Genomic DNA, 16,918 nt, shown 5'->3' with positions numbered 1-16,918 from the left:
CTCATGTATTTTTCTTCATAGAAATAGCAAAGGAATGCAAGCAACATGACATTTTAGAATTTTTTATTCAAAGAAATACATTTGCACACTTAGGAGTCATCTCCACCTGTAAACATCAAAAATTATACCTAGAAAACACTTAGAATATAAACACCAAAAATTAAAGGAAAAAAAAAAAGACCATTGAGGGTCTTGGGTCTTTTTTTCCTCCAAGTGTTTTAACAAAGACAAATAACACTCAAATCTCTTTTATTGCAATTTCTGATTGGAAAAAAAAGAAGAAATCCTCCTCACCTTAGGGATCGGGACATCACCTATAAAATAAGAGGGGGTTAGTAAATTGCAACTTTAGTCAATAAAATAATGTGAGATTGGAATGTTTTGCCTTGGATACATTACAATATAACCCGGAAATAAGCTGCTTCCGGTAGCCAGCGCTATCGCATTTCGATCTTAATCCATATGAAATACATATGCGTCTGACGAAATAGCGCGTGCTTTGTGTGTCTAAAATACAGAAATAGCACTCGTTACTGACACTGCGGCGTAAGAAACGATGTGCCAAATAGGCGTGAAAATACGGTATTAACCTCAGAGCAGAGTTCAGAGACGATGCATCATCTTCAAGTGGGCAACCTGGGAAGATCACCTGGTCCTCCAGGCTCTGGACATCACCATGGACCTGGTGCATGCAAAAAAATAGAGCAAAAGTTATCATATACAGAGACTGGAGATTCGACAGATGTGTTTAGGTGGTTTTTTTTGGTCATTAGTATTACCTTGATACCTTGGCCCAGTCTCCTCTCCCCTCAAGGGTGTGCATGGTTCTGGACACACGGGAACAGCTTCATCTTGATTTAACCAAGCTATTTGGGAAGTGCAAACAATTATTACAGGAAAGCGAAATCTTAAAGTAAATGATCAAGATAAAGAATGAAAATAAGTTAGTGAGTGCTCGGTGCTAATTTCCCCTTTCCAGACAAAGCGATTCAATATACAGACTTTAAAACAGAATTACAAATTGGAAAAGGGCGTTTACAAACGCAGTGAAAACTATCATTACATTCAACACACCTCCACCTGGCAAACTGACCGTTGATAGCTCGGCTTTGTTTGATAAAATGAAGTCTTCCCCCACGACTCAATAATGGAGAATACGGACAAAATACTTTTGAAGTCAAATGTCGTGAGGCTAATGCTAAGCTAGCTAGTGACATGCCAAGGAGCCCATACTTCAAATGTCGACGGTGTGTTCGACCTGGCAATAAACTAACAGATTTGTTGGCGTTTTGGCTCAATTGATTCCTAAAAAAATCTCCCGGTAGGGTGTTAAAAATGCACATAGGCCAGTAAATTGCTCTAGTCTAGGGTTTACCTCGTTTGGGTGCTAGTCGTTCGACCGACGGCATGAAAATGGCTGCGCCAAGGGGCGAGATGCTGCGCAGGTGCATAATTTAAGCTCCTGCGTCACCAATGGGCGTAACCACGCCCATAGGAGGTGATTTGTCCTCCCGACTCAATGACCATGTTTGGAAGATGACGTACTATAGTCGCCATTTTTGTAGTCTTGATGCTGTAAAAGAGTGTGTTCGTTTTTTTTTTTAATATTTAAAAAGCCTTACTTTGCATGGTCATTTTTTAAAAATAAAAAGCCTTACTATACATGGTCATTTTTTAAAGAAAAAAGCCTTACTATACATGGTCATTTTTTACAAATTAAAAAGCCTTACTATATACTATGTCATATTTTAAGAAAAAAAAAGCCTTACTATACTATGTCGGTTTTTTTTTAAGAAAAAAAGCCTTACTATATACACTATGTCGTTTTTTAGGAAAAAAACCCTACTATACTATGTCGTTTTTTAGGAAAAAAGCCTTACTATACTATGTCGTTTTTTAGGAAAAAAAGCCTTACTATACTATGTTGTTTTTTAAGAAAAAAAGCCTTACTATACTATGTCGTTTTTTAAAGAAAAAAAGCCTTACTATATACCAGGGGTGTCAAACTCATTTCGCATCGTGGGCCACATACGGCCTAGGGAGATGTCAAGTGGGCCGGACCATTAAAATTATACCATGCTCTGCTATAAATAACCAAAATATCATGTCTTTCCTTTGTTTTGGTGTAAAGAAGCACAAGAACACTAGGAAAATATTGAAATTGAATGAACTATCCTTTTACAAAACATTTCATCAAACACCTCATATTTCCTTAGACAAATGTGCAATTGACTTTTATCATTCACAAATATGCATTGCAACTGATCCCACTGATTGTACATGTATTTTTGTGTGTCTATTCTTTTGTGAATTTCACATCTACGCCTTCAGTATTGTTGTCTTAATCAATCCAATCCTTAATAACTATTCAGGAGACTGGGATGTTATTTTCTTTGTTCTGAAAGTATTAAAAAAATATATAGGTTAGACATTATTGAAACTTCCATGACCAGTTCTCTTTATTGGCTCAAGAAAAGGCGAGATTCTCGTTATTCTGACTCTATTTTTAAAGCCTTCATTGCTTCCACCCAAAGTGGGCGTTAAGCTAAACATTTGTTGACGTAAAATATTCTCACTATATAACAACTTTCTTTCAACTAAAGGAACAGGATGTCTATACAGGCCAGGAATAATAAAATTATCAAAAGCTTCACAACTGGCATAAACACAGCTAAATAGTTTACACACCAAACACCCAGAGCGACTTTTTTTAATTTTTTTTTTTTTACACATTGTTGTGAAGACTCTGCCTAAACACAATGATCAAATTAAGTGGCTATCACTTTGGTACACAAACCTTTAATTATTTTTTTTATAGCAAATAATTCATAACAAGACTCATGTTGATATACTTTTTTGTGTGCAAGTAGTTCATCAGCACTTGCTACAGTTAATTAACAACATTTTTGCTTAGTGAGACAAAAGAGCCATAAAAGACAAGCTTCATTATTTATGGTTAAACTTTCTGTCTACAGTGACACCCTTAGAAAATTGTCGAATGCACTTAAATCCATTGAATTGTGCATGAAATACCCCTAACAGACCTGCCCAATTTAGAACTTTTGACAGCTATGAAAGGGTGACAGCTTGCGCATAGGGAATTTAAGATTATTACAGAGAGCGGAAGAGCGTGTCCGAGGTCATAACAAAATCCTTCTGGCTCGGACGCCGCAGAAGGGGGCTGAGGTCTTGACCCGTCTATGCCCGGCAATCAAAAGTAATCGTGGGGGTCAACATGCCTTGTGGGAGAGCCTTGCCAGTGTCAATCACTCGCAGTCAGCAAATTATGCTTTTCTGTTAAAAGAAGCAGAGATGTAGGAGCAGAAAATATATTGGGATGAATAAGCTATTTTTAAGACTTTACATCTCTGCAGCAAAACATACAGTAGATCAGATGTGTCAAAGTGGCGGCCCGGGGGCCAAATCTGGCCCACCGCATCATTTTGTGTGGCCTGGGAAAGTAAGATGAGTGGCGACTTTCTGTTTTAGGATCAAATTAAAATGAAGAGTATAGATGTATATTAAATTTCCTGATTTTCCCCCTTTTAAATCAATAATTGTAATTTTGTAATCATTTTTTTCGGTGTTTTTAGTTCAAAAATCATTTTGTAAAATCTAAAAATATATATATAAAAAAGTTAAAATAAACATTGTTTTAGATCTATAAAAACTGAATATTCAGGGTTTTTAATCCAGTTCTTTTAATCCATTTATATAAAAAAATCTAAATATTATATCTAAAATGGTCCAGCCCGCATGAAATCAAGTTGACGTTAATGTGGCCCGCGAACCAACCTGAGTTTGACACCCTTGCAGTAGATGGTAGAAATATAAATCAAGAATTTTGTGATAATACGATACAATATTTGCATAGATTACAAATTCTGTCATGATTTTTTAAAAACTTATTTCAATACGTCCATATTTATACCATCAGGTCCCTTTTCACCTATTGTAAAAAAGGGAATATTGATATTTTTGACATTTTTTTTAGATTAGATTAGATAACTTTATTCATCCCGTATTCGGGATTTTAATTTTTTTAATATTATCTTATTGAAATGTTTCAGAAATTTGAATTAAAGCCTAATCTAGCAAATAAAACGGTCCCATTTGATTCATTGATTCAACATACAGTACCATCTTACCAACCTCAAGATGACCAAGCCACTAAGGAGAAAACAGGGAAATTCAAGTGTTGCAGCCTCACAAACATACAGTCAGAAGTATAGAAAAACTATAGAAACGTTATAAAAATATTCATATAGAAGGTACAACTAATGGAATAAAATTTAAAACTAAACCGGCTTAAAGAATAAATCATGAATTATATAGATATTTCTCTCAATATAAGAGTTTACAATGTAAATTCAATGGTGGAGCTAGTGGTTAGCGCGTTGGCCTTGCAGCTCTGGGGTCCTGGGTTCAAATCCATGTCATGTCCATCTTGTAGAGTTTGCATGTTCTCCCTGGGCCTGCGTGGGTTTCCTCCGGGTACTCTGGTTTCCTCCCACATTCCAAAAACATACATGATAGGCTGATTGGACACTTTAAATTGCCCCTAGGTATGTGTGTCAGTGTGCATGGTTGTCCATCTCCTTCTGCTCTGCGATTGGCTGGTCACCAATTCAGGGTGTCCCCCGCCTCTGGCCTGGAGACAGCTGGGATTGTTGAATAATACTAGCATATTCCAAGGAGTAAATTTACTGTGTTTACAGTCAGGATGGCTACAACTGCTCAAGTCCCTCCAATGTCAAACGTGACATTTGTTTTTCCGAGTCTAACACGGCCAGTGGAAATGTTTAGTGTCTACTGAAACCCCGTGTGGAGGTGAGAAGCATTTGCAGACATCATCACAAGTCTCGCAGCGACGCCTACACGTCGTCTTGCCGTCCTCCTAATCTTCAGGCCATCTGGCGAGGAGGGGAAACATCTCTCTCCCCTGCCACATTAGCATTCCTCTCACGCTTAGCTATAGCGACATTTTTGCGGGCAACCTGACAAACTCAGTTGGTTTAAGATGACCAGAACTCTAGACCGTAAATGTCACCTCTCAGAAGAGTTATGAGGAAATCCTAAGTCTTATTTTCTGTTTCTTGCTGGCAAACAAACTGATAAATGTATATATGAAATCCCGTTACAACTCTTTATATAACACTCATTTAACGGACTGACTACCACTGACGACGATAGATGTCTAATCCATTGAGATTTGGAGGGCCTAATGATTGAATGTTTATTCTCCAGGCAAAATGGATTCACATCCAGTCATCCCAGTTTAAATAACTTTGAGGTCTATCATTGTCAGTCATAGTTAATCACATTGAATTTGACATGAAACGTAATATGTCATTGGAATGCTTGCAATGGGAATGTTGACCCTATCAATATGGTCGCCAGATAGTCGCTTTGGTTGCCAGGTTTTCTTTCCACTGAGTATGTACCTATCTCAACTTCCTGTCCAGTGAGAAAGGTAATCAAGGATAAAGAAAATATAATTAGGACCAAGCATTACATTTTACAATAAAAAAAAAACTGCAATAGTTAAGTTTACAGGGCGGTCCGGTGGAGTGAGTGGTTAGCACATTGGCCTCATAGCTCTGGGGTCCTGGGTTCAAGTCCAGGTCGGTCCATCTGTGTGGAGTTTGCATGTTCTCCCTGGGCCTGTGTGGGTTTCCTCCAGGTACTCCGGTTTGCTCCCACATTCCAAAAACTTGCATGGTAGGCTGATTGGACACTAAATTGCCCCTTGGTATGGGTGTGAGTGTACATGGTTGTTCAGGGTGTCCTCCACCTCTGGCCCAGAGACAGCTGGGATTGCCTCCAGCACCCCCTGCGATCCTAATGAAAATGAGATGAGATGAGTTAAGTTTACTGAAAATTACTGGCAACTGTGGTTGCCCCAATTTTACTGTTAAAAATGATAAAACCCATAAAAACATGTAAAAACCAGCAATTGTGAAGGTACCAAAAGCACATTTTTCAGAGGACATTTGTGCATTTCTACATTTTTTTTACTGTTTTTTTTAAACACACCTTAATCAGTCTTGATTGAAGTGGTGTTGTTACTGATTGACACCCACACCATCACTTGTGATGCCAAACACGCTACCGAAAACAGTTAGAATGAGTGTTATATACTGTATATAAAAAGTTCCCAAAAACTATACTCCTTGAGAACTAAAAACAGATCTATAGATTTGTAAGTAAACATTTAAAGTAAAAATTCTGGCAACAAGTCTTTTTCACTGTAAATAAAACTTTTTTTTTTAACAGTGGAGAAAAAAACAAAAAAAAAGTCCTCCGCATAAAAGAAAATCCAAATGATACAACTTCTCATTAGTGGGCCACTGGGGGGGAGACATGGTTCTGCTCTCAGTTTTTCGATGCACTTTCAAATGTTACCACATCACATTCAGACACCTTGTGGCCAGACTTGTACTCTTTGGGCTAATTACTGAATTCTAACACTAAAAGGACGTTTCTATGTTGTCAAAATTATGGGCCAGATAAAATGTTGACAAATATAAAGCTAGAAAAGCATTGGGTGTAAACAGCCAAGGAAATATTTAAAAACTTATCGGCAACAAAAGAGCCGGTTTCAAATAATAATCATATGCTGTTAAAAGCTGATGTATTGAAGACATGCCAGAGATGTGATAAGAAATCTCCTCCCATCTGGAAATTTGTTGTGGCTTTTGATATTTTTCTTTGAAAATTGGCATGTGATGGACATAATGGTGTAATTTTCAAGGCTGGTCTTAGTCAAGAGACCGTTATCAAGATTTAAAGAGTATTTTTTCCCCATCTCTCAATCTTGATTTCTGCAAGTCTTGGTCTTGTCCCAATCTTGGACTGGCCAGTGGAACCAGGACTCAAACCTGCTTCAAAACTGGTCACATGACCATATTCTGTTGGTTTTGGTCTTGTCCAGACTTCAAAAAGTCTTGGTCGACCTAAAATTGGACTGGATTGTGGATCAGCTGTCACATTGAGAACTTATAGTTCATTTAAAACTGTTTTTAGTCTCGAGATCACGTTTTGAAGGTCTTGTCTTGCATCAATCTTGGCCTGGATGGCAGAGCTGACTACAGATTCTTAGTCAAAACCGGTCTTATTGTGGACAGAGACTACATTATTTTTGGGGGGTTTTAGGGTTAGGGTCATTGCATGTCTTGGAATGGACGAGTGGTCCACAACGAGCCACAGTGGGTGCAGACTTTTGTTCCAACCTCTAAAGAGGAAATGTTTTTACAAATCTGGTATCTTAGAAGTGCGATCATGGATTGCAGTCAGGTGCTTCTTGTTTCAGCAGAAACCCCATTGGTTAAACTCTCTGTGCTGGATCAGTTGGAACAAAAATCCTGCATCCACAGTGGCCCTTGAAGACGGGTTTTCCCACCACTTCTCTAAGGCCACAGATTGTCTGATCATCGCTTATTGCGACGAATAGCACGGCCTGACAGCTGACGTTACTGGGAGGCGGGATAAGCAGCTGTCAACCAGTCATGTTGACGGAGGCATGTCGTAAGACAATAGTGGCGGTCTTCTGCTCGGAATGCTTGCGACTAGGACTCAGCACTGAATGGAAAAAAAAAATAGAAAAAAGGTAGTTATAATAGGGGTGATCCTACTTTGCAGTTTTTAGTTTATCGCGGCTATGTCTGGTGTCCATTAACCGCGATATTCGAGGGATTACTGTATTTATCAATTCATCGTAGGAAGACGTAGGACGTGAGAATGGCAGATCGTCAGTGGGTGAATATGTCACTCTATTAAAGGCATTGTGACATCCGGCCTTTTCAAAATGTCAGAAATTAGAGTTAACGAATCTCGAAGAAGTTTGAGTCCGACTCCTGAAACCACATTTGAGGGTTTTAGTCTTGTCTTCATCTCGACTTCTAAAAGTGTTGGTCTTGTCCCAGCAAAACTGAATCCTGGTTTTTGGTCAAGATGTTCTTTTTTAAATTGATTTGTAGGATCTTGGCGTTGTCTCGATCTTTAATTGTCTCAATGTTTTGGTCTCGATATACTATGTTCTAATACTACGTGTTTAGAGTGAAGCACATAAGGAATTTTCTGCCATTGACAGTGGTTGACGTCACATAAATTTAATCTGAGAGGGTTTCCGACAATTGATTGGATTTCACATCTACTGCCGTCAGTGGCGACCAATGAATTAAAAGCAGAGAAAATTGACTTCACTTTGTCTTTAATTAACACTGTTATCTTAGTCTTTATTTTGTCACAATTGTATGTCAAATATGTCTATTTGACATATATTATATGACATATACCGTATAATTTCATTTCTTTACAATAGAGAAACAACATATAGACACACTATTTTGGTTTCTAGGTAGAAGCTCCCTTTAAATAGTGGTGTTTTTTTTTCTTTTCTTCCTCAGTCACAGTTTTTGTCCTGTTATGAGTTTATTCACAATGTGTGCTTGTTCGGGTCACTTTACGTCAAGATTAGGCGTAATTGTCACGTTTTGTCCTTCGCAGTTCAATCTGTTCATGGAACGGCCTCGGTCAGCGTGGCCCGCCAGATGGTCCCACCTGCCAAATAGCAAAAAGTAGGAGGAAAGTTAATCCAATCAACTCAAATATCCATTGCCTCTGCAGATGGGGCTCTTTGGGTTCTTTATGGCCGCTGTCTTTAAACCTTGGATCTTGGCGCCTGTTGGCCCACTGGCTGAAAACAGGTCGCTTTGACAAAATTTGGTGGCAGAACCCGAAAGGTTTTTCTGTTGCAACGCCCCGTCGACTGTCATTTCGGTGGTATCCAAAAGCCTTTCCTCAAGGTCGCACGCCTGCAGTGAGGGAATGATGGGAACAGAACGGGTACGCAGCGAGGGTGGAGGGAAGCCGTTCCCCCGATCCAGGCGAGTGCAAGGCACCTCGGTCCATCCCTTTCTGGTCCTGCTGAGAAAGGCGCCGACCTTCCCCCCGCTCAGATCGCACCTTGAGGAAGAAAAAAACCGAATTGGGAATTAGAGAGCGAGTCATTATAGCCCTGACCTTTACATTGCATCCAATATTTCTCGTAAAAAGTCCCAGACTGTTGTAATAAAGCTGCTTTTTTTTCTCCTAGGAGACAAAATCATCCCAGCAATTTCCATTCTTAATTGTGGCGTAATTATTCACAATCTATGATGCCTCGTGAATGTTTAACTAAGGAACCTGCCTTCGACATCTTATAAAAGACGGAACAGCTGCGGGGTGCTCAGCCCCGCCTCAGGCAAGATAAACAGAGCAGAATTTGATCATTTTTTTTTGCTTTGTTTTGCATCAAAGTCAGTCCCTGAGGCGTCAAGCTTTTAGTCTTCAATTTTGATACTACAAGAAAATTTTGGTACACTCATGGTACATTATTGGAGCAAATTGACAAATACATAGCCAGAAGAACAAATGTGTTACTCCAGTTGCAAAGATCTAACTTGATTCGCAAAGACATAAATATGTACTTTGTGCAAGCTGTAATTTCCGGGTCTTTGGATTGGATATGATTTTTACATGTGACGTTTGCTACATTCCTCTTGTGGCAGTGAATATTTTTTTGTGTTTATTTATTAAATATTTATATTTTAATTGAAAACCCAATTACACATTTCATTTATGAACGAAAGCATATTTTTATATTACTTATTTATGTTTTTTTTACTGGGAAAATGCACCGCCAATTTCGTTATACGCAGCTGTGTATGATGACAATAAAGGCTTTTGATTTGATTTTGAAATATGTTTATTTTAATTATTAATTTAAGAATTTTTAGTTTTTTTAAATCAACAATCAAAATACATATTTTTAGTTTATATGACATTTTTACTCATAAACAAAGGGTAAATATTTACAATGCTTTAAAAATATTTGCTGTCTTTTTTTAAACAAAAAAATTGAAAATAGTAGAAATTCTGTATTTAGTATTTATTTTTGGCCTATTTACATTTCCATTCATTTATTCTCAAACAAGCAAAAAAAACACTAAATAGGATCTCTAATTTTTCTAGTCCTCAGCCTTATTCAAAGACTACAGAAAAATTATTAGTGTTTTATTTCAGCGATAAAAATGAAATTTGACTTTCATGGGCCAAACAGAATGACATGGCGGAGCGGATCTGGGCTGCTAGTTCGATACCTGTGTGGTATAGTGTAAAAAAAAAACTTGGTGATGGTTCGCGATGTGTGAATTGCATGCTAATACTAGAAACATGATGAAATATGTGTAAATCTCTGACTGAAAAGCAGTAAAGAATTTATCCCGAGTGAAAACGTTGGTTTTTAATGCTGTTGCTCGGTCCTGGGTTTCGCATTTGGCTTCCCACTTGCCTTTGGATACAGCCGCTGTTATTGCCAGCCTTCAGAGACTGTTTGTAGCATAACCAAGTTTCTATAATTGAATTACTTCCCCACTCCCCTCGGTATTAAATGGGGAAATGCAAGCTGGAGGTAAATCCGGAAGATCAAAACATATCTAAAAATAAATATTACAAGGTTGCCTTCAGTTCTGTCTTTATCTGCGATGGCTAAATAGGTTTTGACGTTAGATAATGAAAGTGACAACAGTCAGTAAGGGATTTGTTGTCTGCAAATGGCGAAACGTGGAGGGGTACGTCTCTGGTTTTTACGCTTGCCGTCTTTATCCTTTTGCTTGCCTATCGTCACAATCTCCCCTCTTTTTACTTCGCCTCATCCTACTACTCCTATCCAGAGATGAGATTGTGTATCCATGGCAACAAGGAAAAAGGGAGGAGGGTTGAGGGAGCGGTGTTGAATGTCTGCTCAGTCCAGAAATAGGTCACTTTAACCTGCTAGTGGGCCTACAATCGACGGGCGGAACCACAGGGATGGCTAACAAGATCAACTTGTCCTAGTCAAGGTCCATTTGTTTCTCTGTATGTGACCATATGTGGTAACTGGGAGTGATTTGCAAACAAAGTAACACCTCAAGACCAACCTGAACTATTTTTGCACGGCAACGCGCTTGTAACATAACATAAACAAATTGAAATGAACTTGGATTACGATGCAGACACACTCCAATTTTTTTTTATCTAACCTTGCACTAAATTTAATTCTAAATTCGTTTTAAATTTTAATACTTTTCTTCTCCCGGGTTGGCTTTATTTGCCCCGCCTCCACCCTGACTTTCAGATGCAACCAATCGAGGGTTGTTTGCTTTTGTATTCCCTTCAAAATATTCCCAAAATGATGCACACAAATGTCCTCACAATACGATAACGAACGACCACTTGCAAACGAGAAGTAGTATACACTCCTCTCGTATTAGCGATCGCTCTGCCATTCGCACTGACTAACGGGAAAAAACACTGAAAAAATGCAACGCTCCGCCCAGTGCTCGCAGAGACATTACACGAGGGAGTTGCGACCAGAGAGATTAAACGAGGGAGTTGCGGGGAGAAAGACAGTGCCCATGATGTTCTTATGAGCAGCCTCTCACGTCCGCTGTCTACTCGTATGTCAAAATTTTACTCGTATCTCAAATTGCTCATATGTCAGGGCACTCGTATGTGGAGGTACCACTGTACTTTATAGTTACTCAAAGTGCGGTTAGTTAAAATCATTAAAGTCACTGACCAAATCTAGTAATGTCGAGTATCAGTTTGAAGTGTGAAGACAAGAGTGAAGTACTTAGATCGAATTAAAGTAACAATCCATTGGCATTAAGACATGATAGCATCAAAAACTAAAAGCTAGAGTAGAGACTTCATTCATTAAAAAGAATAAATAAAGTTTGGAATCCAGTGGAATCTTTAATCTAACATGTTTTTAGAATGTCAAATTTTAGAACATTCCAACTCAGGTTTTTTTTTTTTAGAATTGAAGCATTATACGCAGCTGTGTATGATGACAATAAAGGCTTTTGATTTGATTTGATTTACAAAAGACAATATTCCCACTGTCACAACAGGCTCAGTTGATAAGACTCAAAGAAAGTTACCCAGAAATTTATAATGCAGAATGTCAAGGAGCGCTGCGTAAAAACAACCCACAGAACACGGAATTCTTCCCGCCTTTACTTTGTGGCTCTGGCAAGCTCACTGTTTTTAGCCTGTCACTCCGAAACAGCCTAATTTGCTGTCAGACTGTGCAACTTTATCAAAAACAGCCGTCATTAAAGCAAGCAGCAATGTCCCTCGCGACGCTCCTGTTAGCACATCGCAGCAAGTAAAAAGATAACACCACCCGCTGCCAAACTCTTTATGTGACCTATTTCCAAATGATTTTTTATTTTTTTTTTAAACAAAGCTCCACAGATCCAAGCAGTCCTCCGTCCCAGAATCGGCGTATCCCCAATTGAGGTCAAGGCTTTTGTCTCCATTTGAAAGAGAATTAGTGTGAAATGCGCTCTCATCAGTCACTCAACAGACACTGGCTGTCATGTTCTGCAGCGCTTCTGATGACATTTCCGTCAATACCCGGGAGAGCGATGCTCGCATTGCGCCTTCAAATTCCATGGACCGGATCTCCTGAAAAACTACTAACATTGGTACCCAAAAGATTGACTGGGTTTGGCTGCCAATCCTCATCCAAATGGGTTCGATGTCTATCATCATCATAGGCAACTAATGAGTTAGTTTGTGAACAACGTTAAAGCTTTTAGAAAAGTCGGAAAATTGTTACGTTTTTTTTTAAATGTCAGTTTGTAAGTAGAAATTTGAAAATGTTCTGTACAGTGGTACCTCGATATACGAGTGCCCCGACATAAGAGCAATTTGAGATACGAGTAAAATTTCGGGCAAATATTTATCTTGAGATACAAGACAAATTTTGATATATGAGCATACAGCGGACGCGAGAGGCTGCTCATAAGAACATCATCGGCACCATATTTCTGGTCCCAACTCCCTCGTGTAATGTCTCTACGAACACTGGGCGGGGCGTTGCATTTTTTCAGTGGTTTTCTTCCCTTAAGTCAGTGCGAATGGTGTATATACTACTTCTCGTTGGCAAGTGGTTGTGCGTTATCCTATTGTGAGGACATTTGTGTGCATCATTTTCGGAATATTTTGAAGGGAAGACAAAAGCAAACAACCCTCAATAGGTTGCATCTGAAAGTCAGTGTGGAGGCGGTGCAAATAGAGCCAACCCCAGAGAAGAAAGATACAAAAATTTAAAGCAAAATTAAAATGAAGTTTAGTGTAAGGTTAGATTAAACTTATTTTTGAGTGTCTGCATTGTAATCCTAGTTCATTTAAATTTGTTTATGTTATGTTACGAGCACATTGCCATGCAAAAAGCCACCCCCTCTCTCTCCCTCTCTCTCTCCCCTCCGCAAAATCCATTTAATTTTAATACTATTAAACACATTTTAGTACTATTAAACCACTAGTTATTTGTTACTTTATTAATAGATGGCGAATTAGAACAAATAAAAATGTTCTTCTAATCCAATATCCTGTTTCGGGTGTTTTTTCAGAGGGTTGGAACAAATTAATTTGTTTTTACTTCATATCTATGGGAAACGTTAATTTGAGTTACTAGTAAATCGACATCCGACATCTATCGCAATGGACGCCAATGAGATGACTATGACAAAAAAAATAAGCCGTCAAAACAGTTGGAGGCTTATTCAGGTGTTTCCTTAGTTTCATTTGTTGAACGTGGAAATTTGACAGTTAGTGTGTCATAAATGCAAAATCAACTGTAACTCTAGTCTACAATCTTTTATATTGAAAGCAATTATTGATTAATTCCACCTTCTGTCCTCAAGTCGACCTTCCTGCCTGATCACTATAATTCTCTGGCATAGAGTTATTGTTTGTTGTGTCAGAGATTGGCAGTACAAAAAAGCACATTGAAGTATTCATAGCCTAACAACAAGGCAGATTACAGTCTCATTTTCTCGGGCGATAAGAAAAATGTGTTTAGTTAAACACATCCAATCTCATTAGCTATCAATAATTGCATCACTGATCTAGTAGATGGAGCCAGGTCTTAAATGGAGTTGCATATTGGACGTCTGAAGTTAATTTCAGAAGCTTTCATTGTCGCGCCGATGTCAAGTCAGGACGGCGCCTTGCCCTACTTTTCCACAGTTAGGGAGTGCTTGGCTGAAATCGCTAAGACTTGGATGGGAATGATCTCCACTGGAGAGAAGTGAAATTCTGAGTCTAATCATCAAAGGTAGATGAGGTTGGTTTCTGGTGTGGAACCGGATTAAGATGAAAATAAGAGATCGCCAAAATTTTCCCTCTCAATTCTCAAGGAATTAGGTATTAATCTTAACCCATTCTCTGTGTGGCAATTTCCAATAATTGGTGATGAGATACACCCATTTTATTTTGAATGAAAGGGCTAGCAATACATTTTCACAAATTGAGCTAAGCGCAACAGTGGGTTATATTTGTTATTGTTATGTGCAGTTAAGACTTGGCTGGTGCATAACATTACATTGAGTTCAGCAAATTAAAAGTAAAAAAAAAGTTGAACGTAAAAGAAATGTTGGTGTATTTTGAATGTCTTTTAAGAAATTCCCTAAGTCCTTCACTGCCAATCACGCTTACGCTCATACCTAGGGGCAATTTAGAGTGTCCAATCAGCCTACCATGCATGTCTTTGGAATGTGGGATTGTGGGATGAAACTGGATTACCCGGAGGAAACCCACATAGGCTCGGGGAGAACATGCAAACTCCACACAGATGGATGGACCTGGATTTGAACCCAGGACCCCAGAGACGGTGAGGCCGACGCGATAACTACTCGCACCACCGGTCCACCATGGTACCTCTTTTTATGAATTTTTTCTATTATAGAAGTGGTTTTGATAGCTAGCCAATTAGAAAAACAACTACACCACGCCACCCCAAAAAAGAAGAAAGGAACAGAAACTGGAAGTGTGTTTACATTCAGGGGATGTTTGCTTTAGTTTGACATTTCGTAACTTGGATTTTTTTCCTATCTTATGGTATGCAGAAGTATTCATAAGTAGAGGTACCACTGAATTTGCTTTATTCCGTAAAGACACAACCAAATTTACCTCCGAAAGGGCTCAACATCTGTTAGCTCCTCCTCCTGCAGGTGCTTGTAGACACGACCGGTCGCGACCAGGTTAGAAGGCCATTTCATCTTTCCTCTGGAATTGGGCGGCGTACGGAAATGATTGGTCTGGTTGCGTCTTAACGCTGGACTGAGTGAGAGGGAATTGCTCCTGGAACCACAAAAGGATAAATATCAGAGATTTAACTTAACACGGATTCTCTAATCCAGTGGTCCCCAAACTATTCCAGAAAGGGTTTTCATTCCAACCTGTAAGAGGAAACCTTTCCACCAATCTGGTATCCTAGAAGTGCAATCAGTGGATTGCAGTTAGGTGCTTCGTTCTCAGCAGAAACCATTGGAACAAAAACCTGCCCTCGGGGGCCGGTTTGGAGACCTCTGCTCTAATCCCTTGTTAGATCTTTATCCTTGCCTTGTTTGGATTGACCTTTCGGCTAAGTGCTTACGTGGAGGCCGCGGAAATTTATAATGTTGATAAAACATGACATATTCAGCACGTGAAACACATGTCATTTAACGGTTGCATAATCATGCGGCCGTGTGTGAGGGCTCTGATAAAGAAAAATAGCAAGCGAGGGAGGCCAGTCAAATGTTGTCCTGGCTTTGCAGGTGTGCAGGTGGTCATAAATCAACATGGAGGGCATGCCGCCGATGGCACCGCAGGAAAAGTCAAAGAAGGTCATTACAAAGAATGAAAGCCTTCCTAACAAACAATCACAAATTCTGCAGCAGTCTTCTTATGGTGTTAAAGTTTTCTACTTGAATTCAGGATTGGTTTGAAAGGTTTTGGGATGTTAGATGATTGGCTGTCATTGATGGCGATGGATGTCCAATCCATTTTATTTTTATTGGTGAATAATCACTACCTTTTTAAAAAAGGTAGTAATTAAAAATGAGAACAATGGCATTAGCTTGGTCTTAGTCCTAGTAGGTTAGTTGTGAATAAACACTGCCAGTGCTCATGGTCAAAATGGATTGGACGTCGATTGCTGTTAATGTCAACCAACAACTAAAAAAATGAACAAAATTGGAGTCATCCATCTCTTGCTCTCGGTACGTCAGTTTCTGAATGATCACTGCGAGCCCTTCCAGTTTATATGGATATGATGTCCATTGATTTCAAAGCGTTTAGAATAGGAAATATGGTCTGCCAGTCCACACTCTGTAAATAGATTAGACATCATTGTTGTCAGTCATTGGCAGACAATGTGTTAGAAATGTAGAAACTGAAATTAGCCCAGATATGCAGTTAATGTTAGTTAAGTCAATCCATCTCAAATTTAACCCCAAATCTATTGTCTGATATCATATTCATGTACAGAATGCCACCTGATGGTGTAGAGGTTTACTCGCCTGACTTCGGTTCCAACTCTTTGTGTGCCCTATGGCTGACTGGTGACCAGTCTAGGGTGTACTCTGCCTTTCGCCCCAAGTCGGCTGGGATAGGCTCCAGCAAGCCCCGTGACCATTAGGAGGATGAGTGGTATGGAAGACAAATTTATGTACAGCACTTATGTTGCTGCACCTATCTTATTCATCTCTGTGTGCCTCTGCTCTTGTTGTTGGCTTTACATTTATCCTTAATAGCCCTAAATTGCACTACAGCACAAACATGGCTGAATGAAGACCTCCGACCAAGAGTAATAGACGTCTCCCTGTTCTACAATAAAGCAGAGCCCCAAGACACTATTTGCAGATGTCCCCATTTATTTCGTAGCCGAATTGCTCCTCCATATGAAATATCTGGCTCATAGTTACCACGGTAATAAGTAAAAGGAAGCTTGAAAACAACTCTTCTTTATGGCCGCGAGAAGAATAATTTGCACATTCTGGCAGGGAAGTGGGCGGCTCGATCAATCGTTTCGGGAACGGGAATAAAGAAACTGTGCGGA

The 16,918-nt window shown here is 39.2% G+C and overlaps 1 protein-coding gene and 1 long non-coding RNA gene across 12 annotated transcripts in view; both read right to left on the bottom strand.

Moving 5' to 3' along the window:
- Window positions 1–94: 94 nt before the first annotated feature.
- On the bottom strand, window positions 95–1,588 carry LOC144092638 (uncharacterized). Of its 9 annotated transcripts, none has more exons than XR_013306109.1 (5): window positions 1,376–1,583; window positions 780–866; window positions 400–682; window positions 295–314; window positions 95–106 (listed from the first exon to the last, which is right to left on the bottom strand). It is a non-coding gene; the product is annotated as an uncharacterized LOC144092638 (long non-coding RNA). The 9 variants fall into 9 exon arrangements; XR_013306111.1 differs by having other exon boundaries at window positions 591–682; window positions 1,376–1,548; XR_013306110.1 differs by lacking the exon at window positions 95–106 and adding an exon at window positions 118–138 and having other exon boundaries at window positions 591–682; window positions 1,376–1,552.
- A 6,607-nt stretch (window positions 1,589–8,195) lies between these two features.
- nrg3b (neuregulin 3b) overlaps window positions 8,196–16,918 on the bottom strand; it is a 280,932-nt gene continuing 272,209 nt past the window's right edge. For 2 of the 3 annotated variants that reach the window (XM_077626396.1, XM_077626397.1), the window contains 2 exons: window positions 15,007–15,177; window positions 8,196–8,967 (listed from right to left, as the gene is read on the bottom strand). In XM_077626396.1, the coding sequence (XP_077482522.1) occupies window positions 8,601–8,967; window positions 15,007–15,177 (538 nt within the window). In that variant the 3' untranslated portion in view covers window positions 8,196–8,600. The remainder of the gene's footprint in view (window positions 8,968–15,006; window positions 15,178–16,918) is intronic. The other variant, XM_077626398.1, reaches the window with a different exon arrangement.

This window comes from Stigmatopora argus, chromosome 18 (assembly GCF_051989625.1).
Source record: "Stigmatopora argus isolate UIUO_Sarg chromosome 18, RoL_Sarg_1.0, whole genome shotgun sequence".
Classification (NCBI taxonomy): Eukaryota; Metazoa; Chordata; class Actinopteri; order Syngnathiformes; family Syngnathidae; genus Stigmatopora; species Stigmatopora argus.
This window is presented reverse-complemented; position numbering and strand designations above follow the sequence as displayed.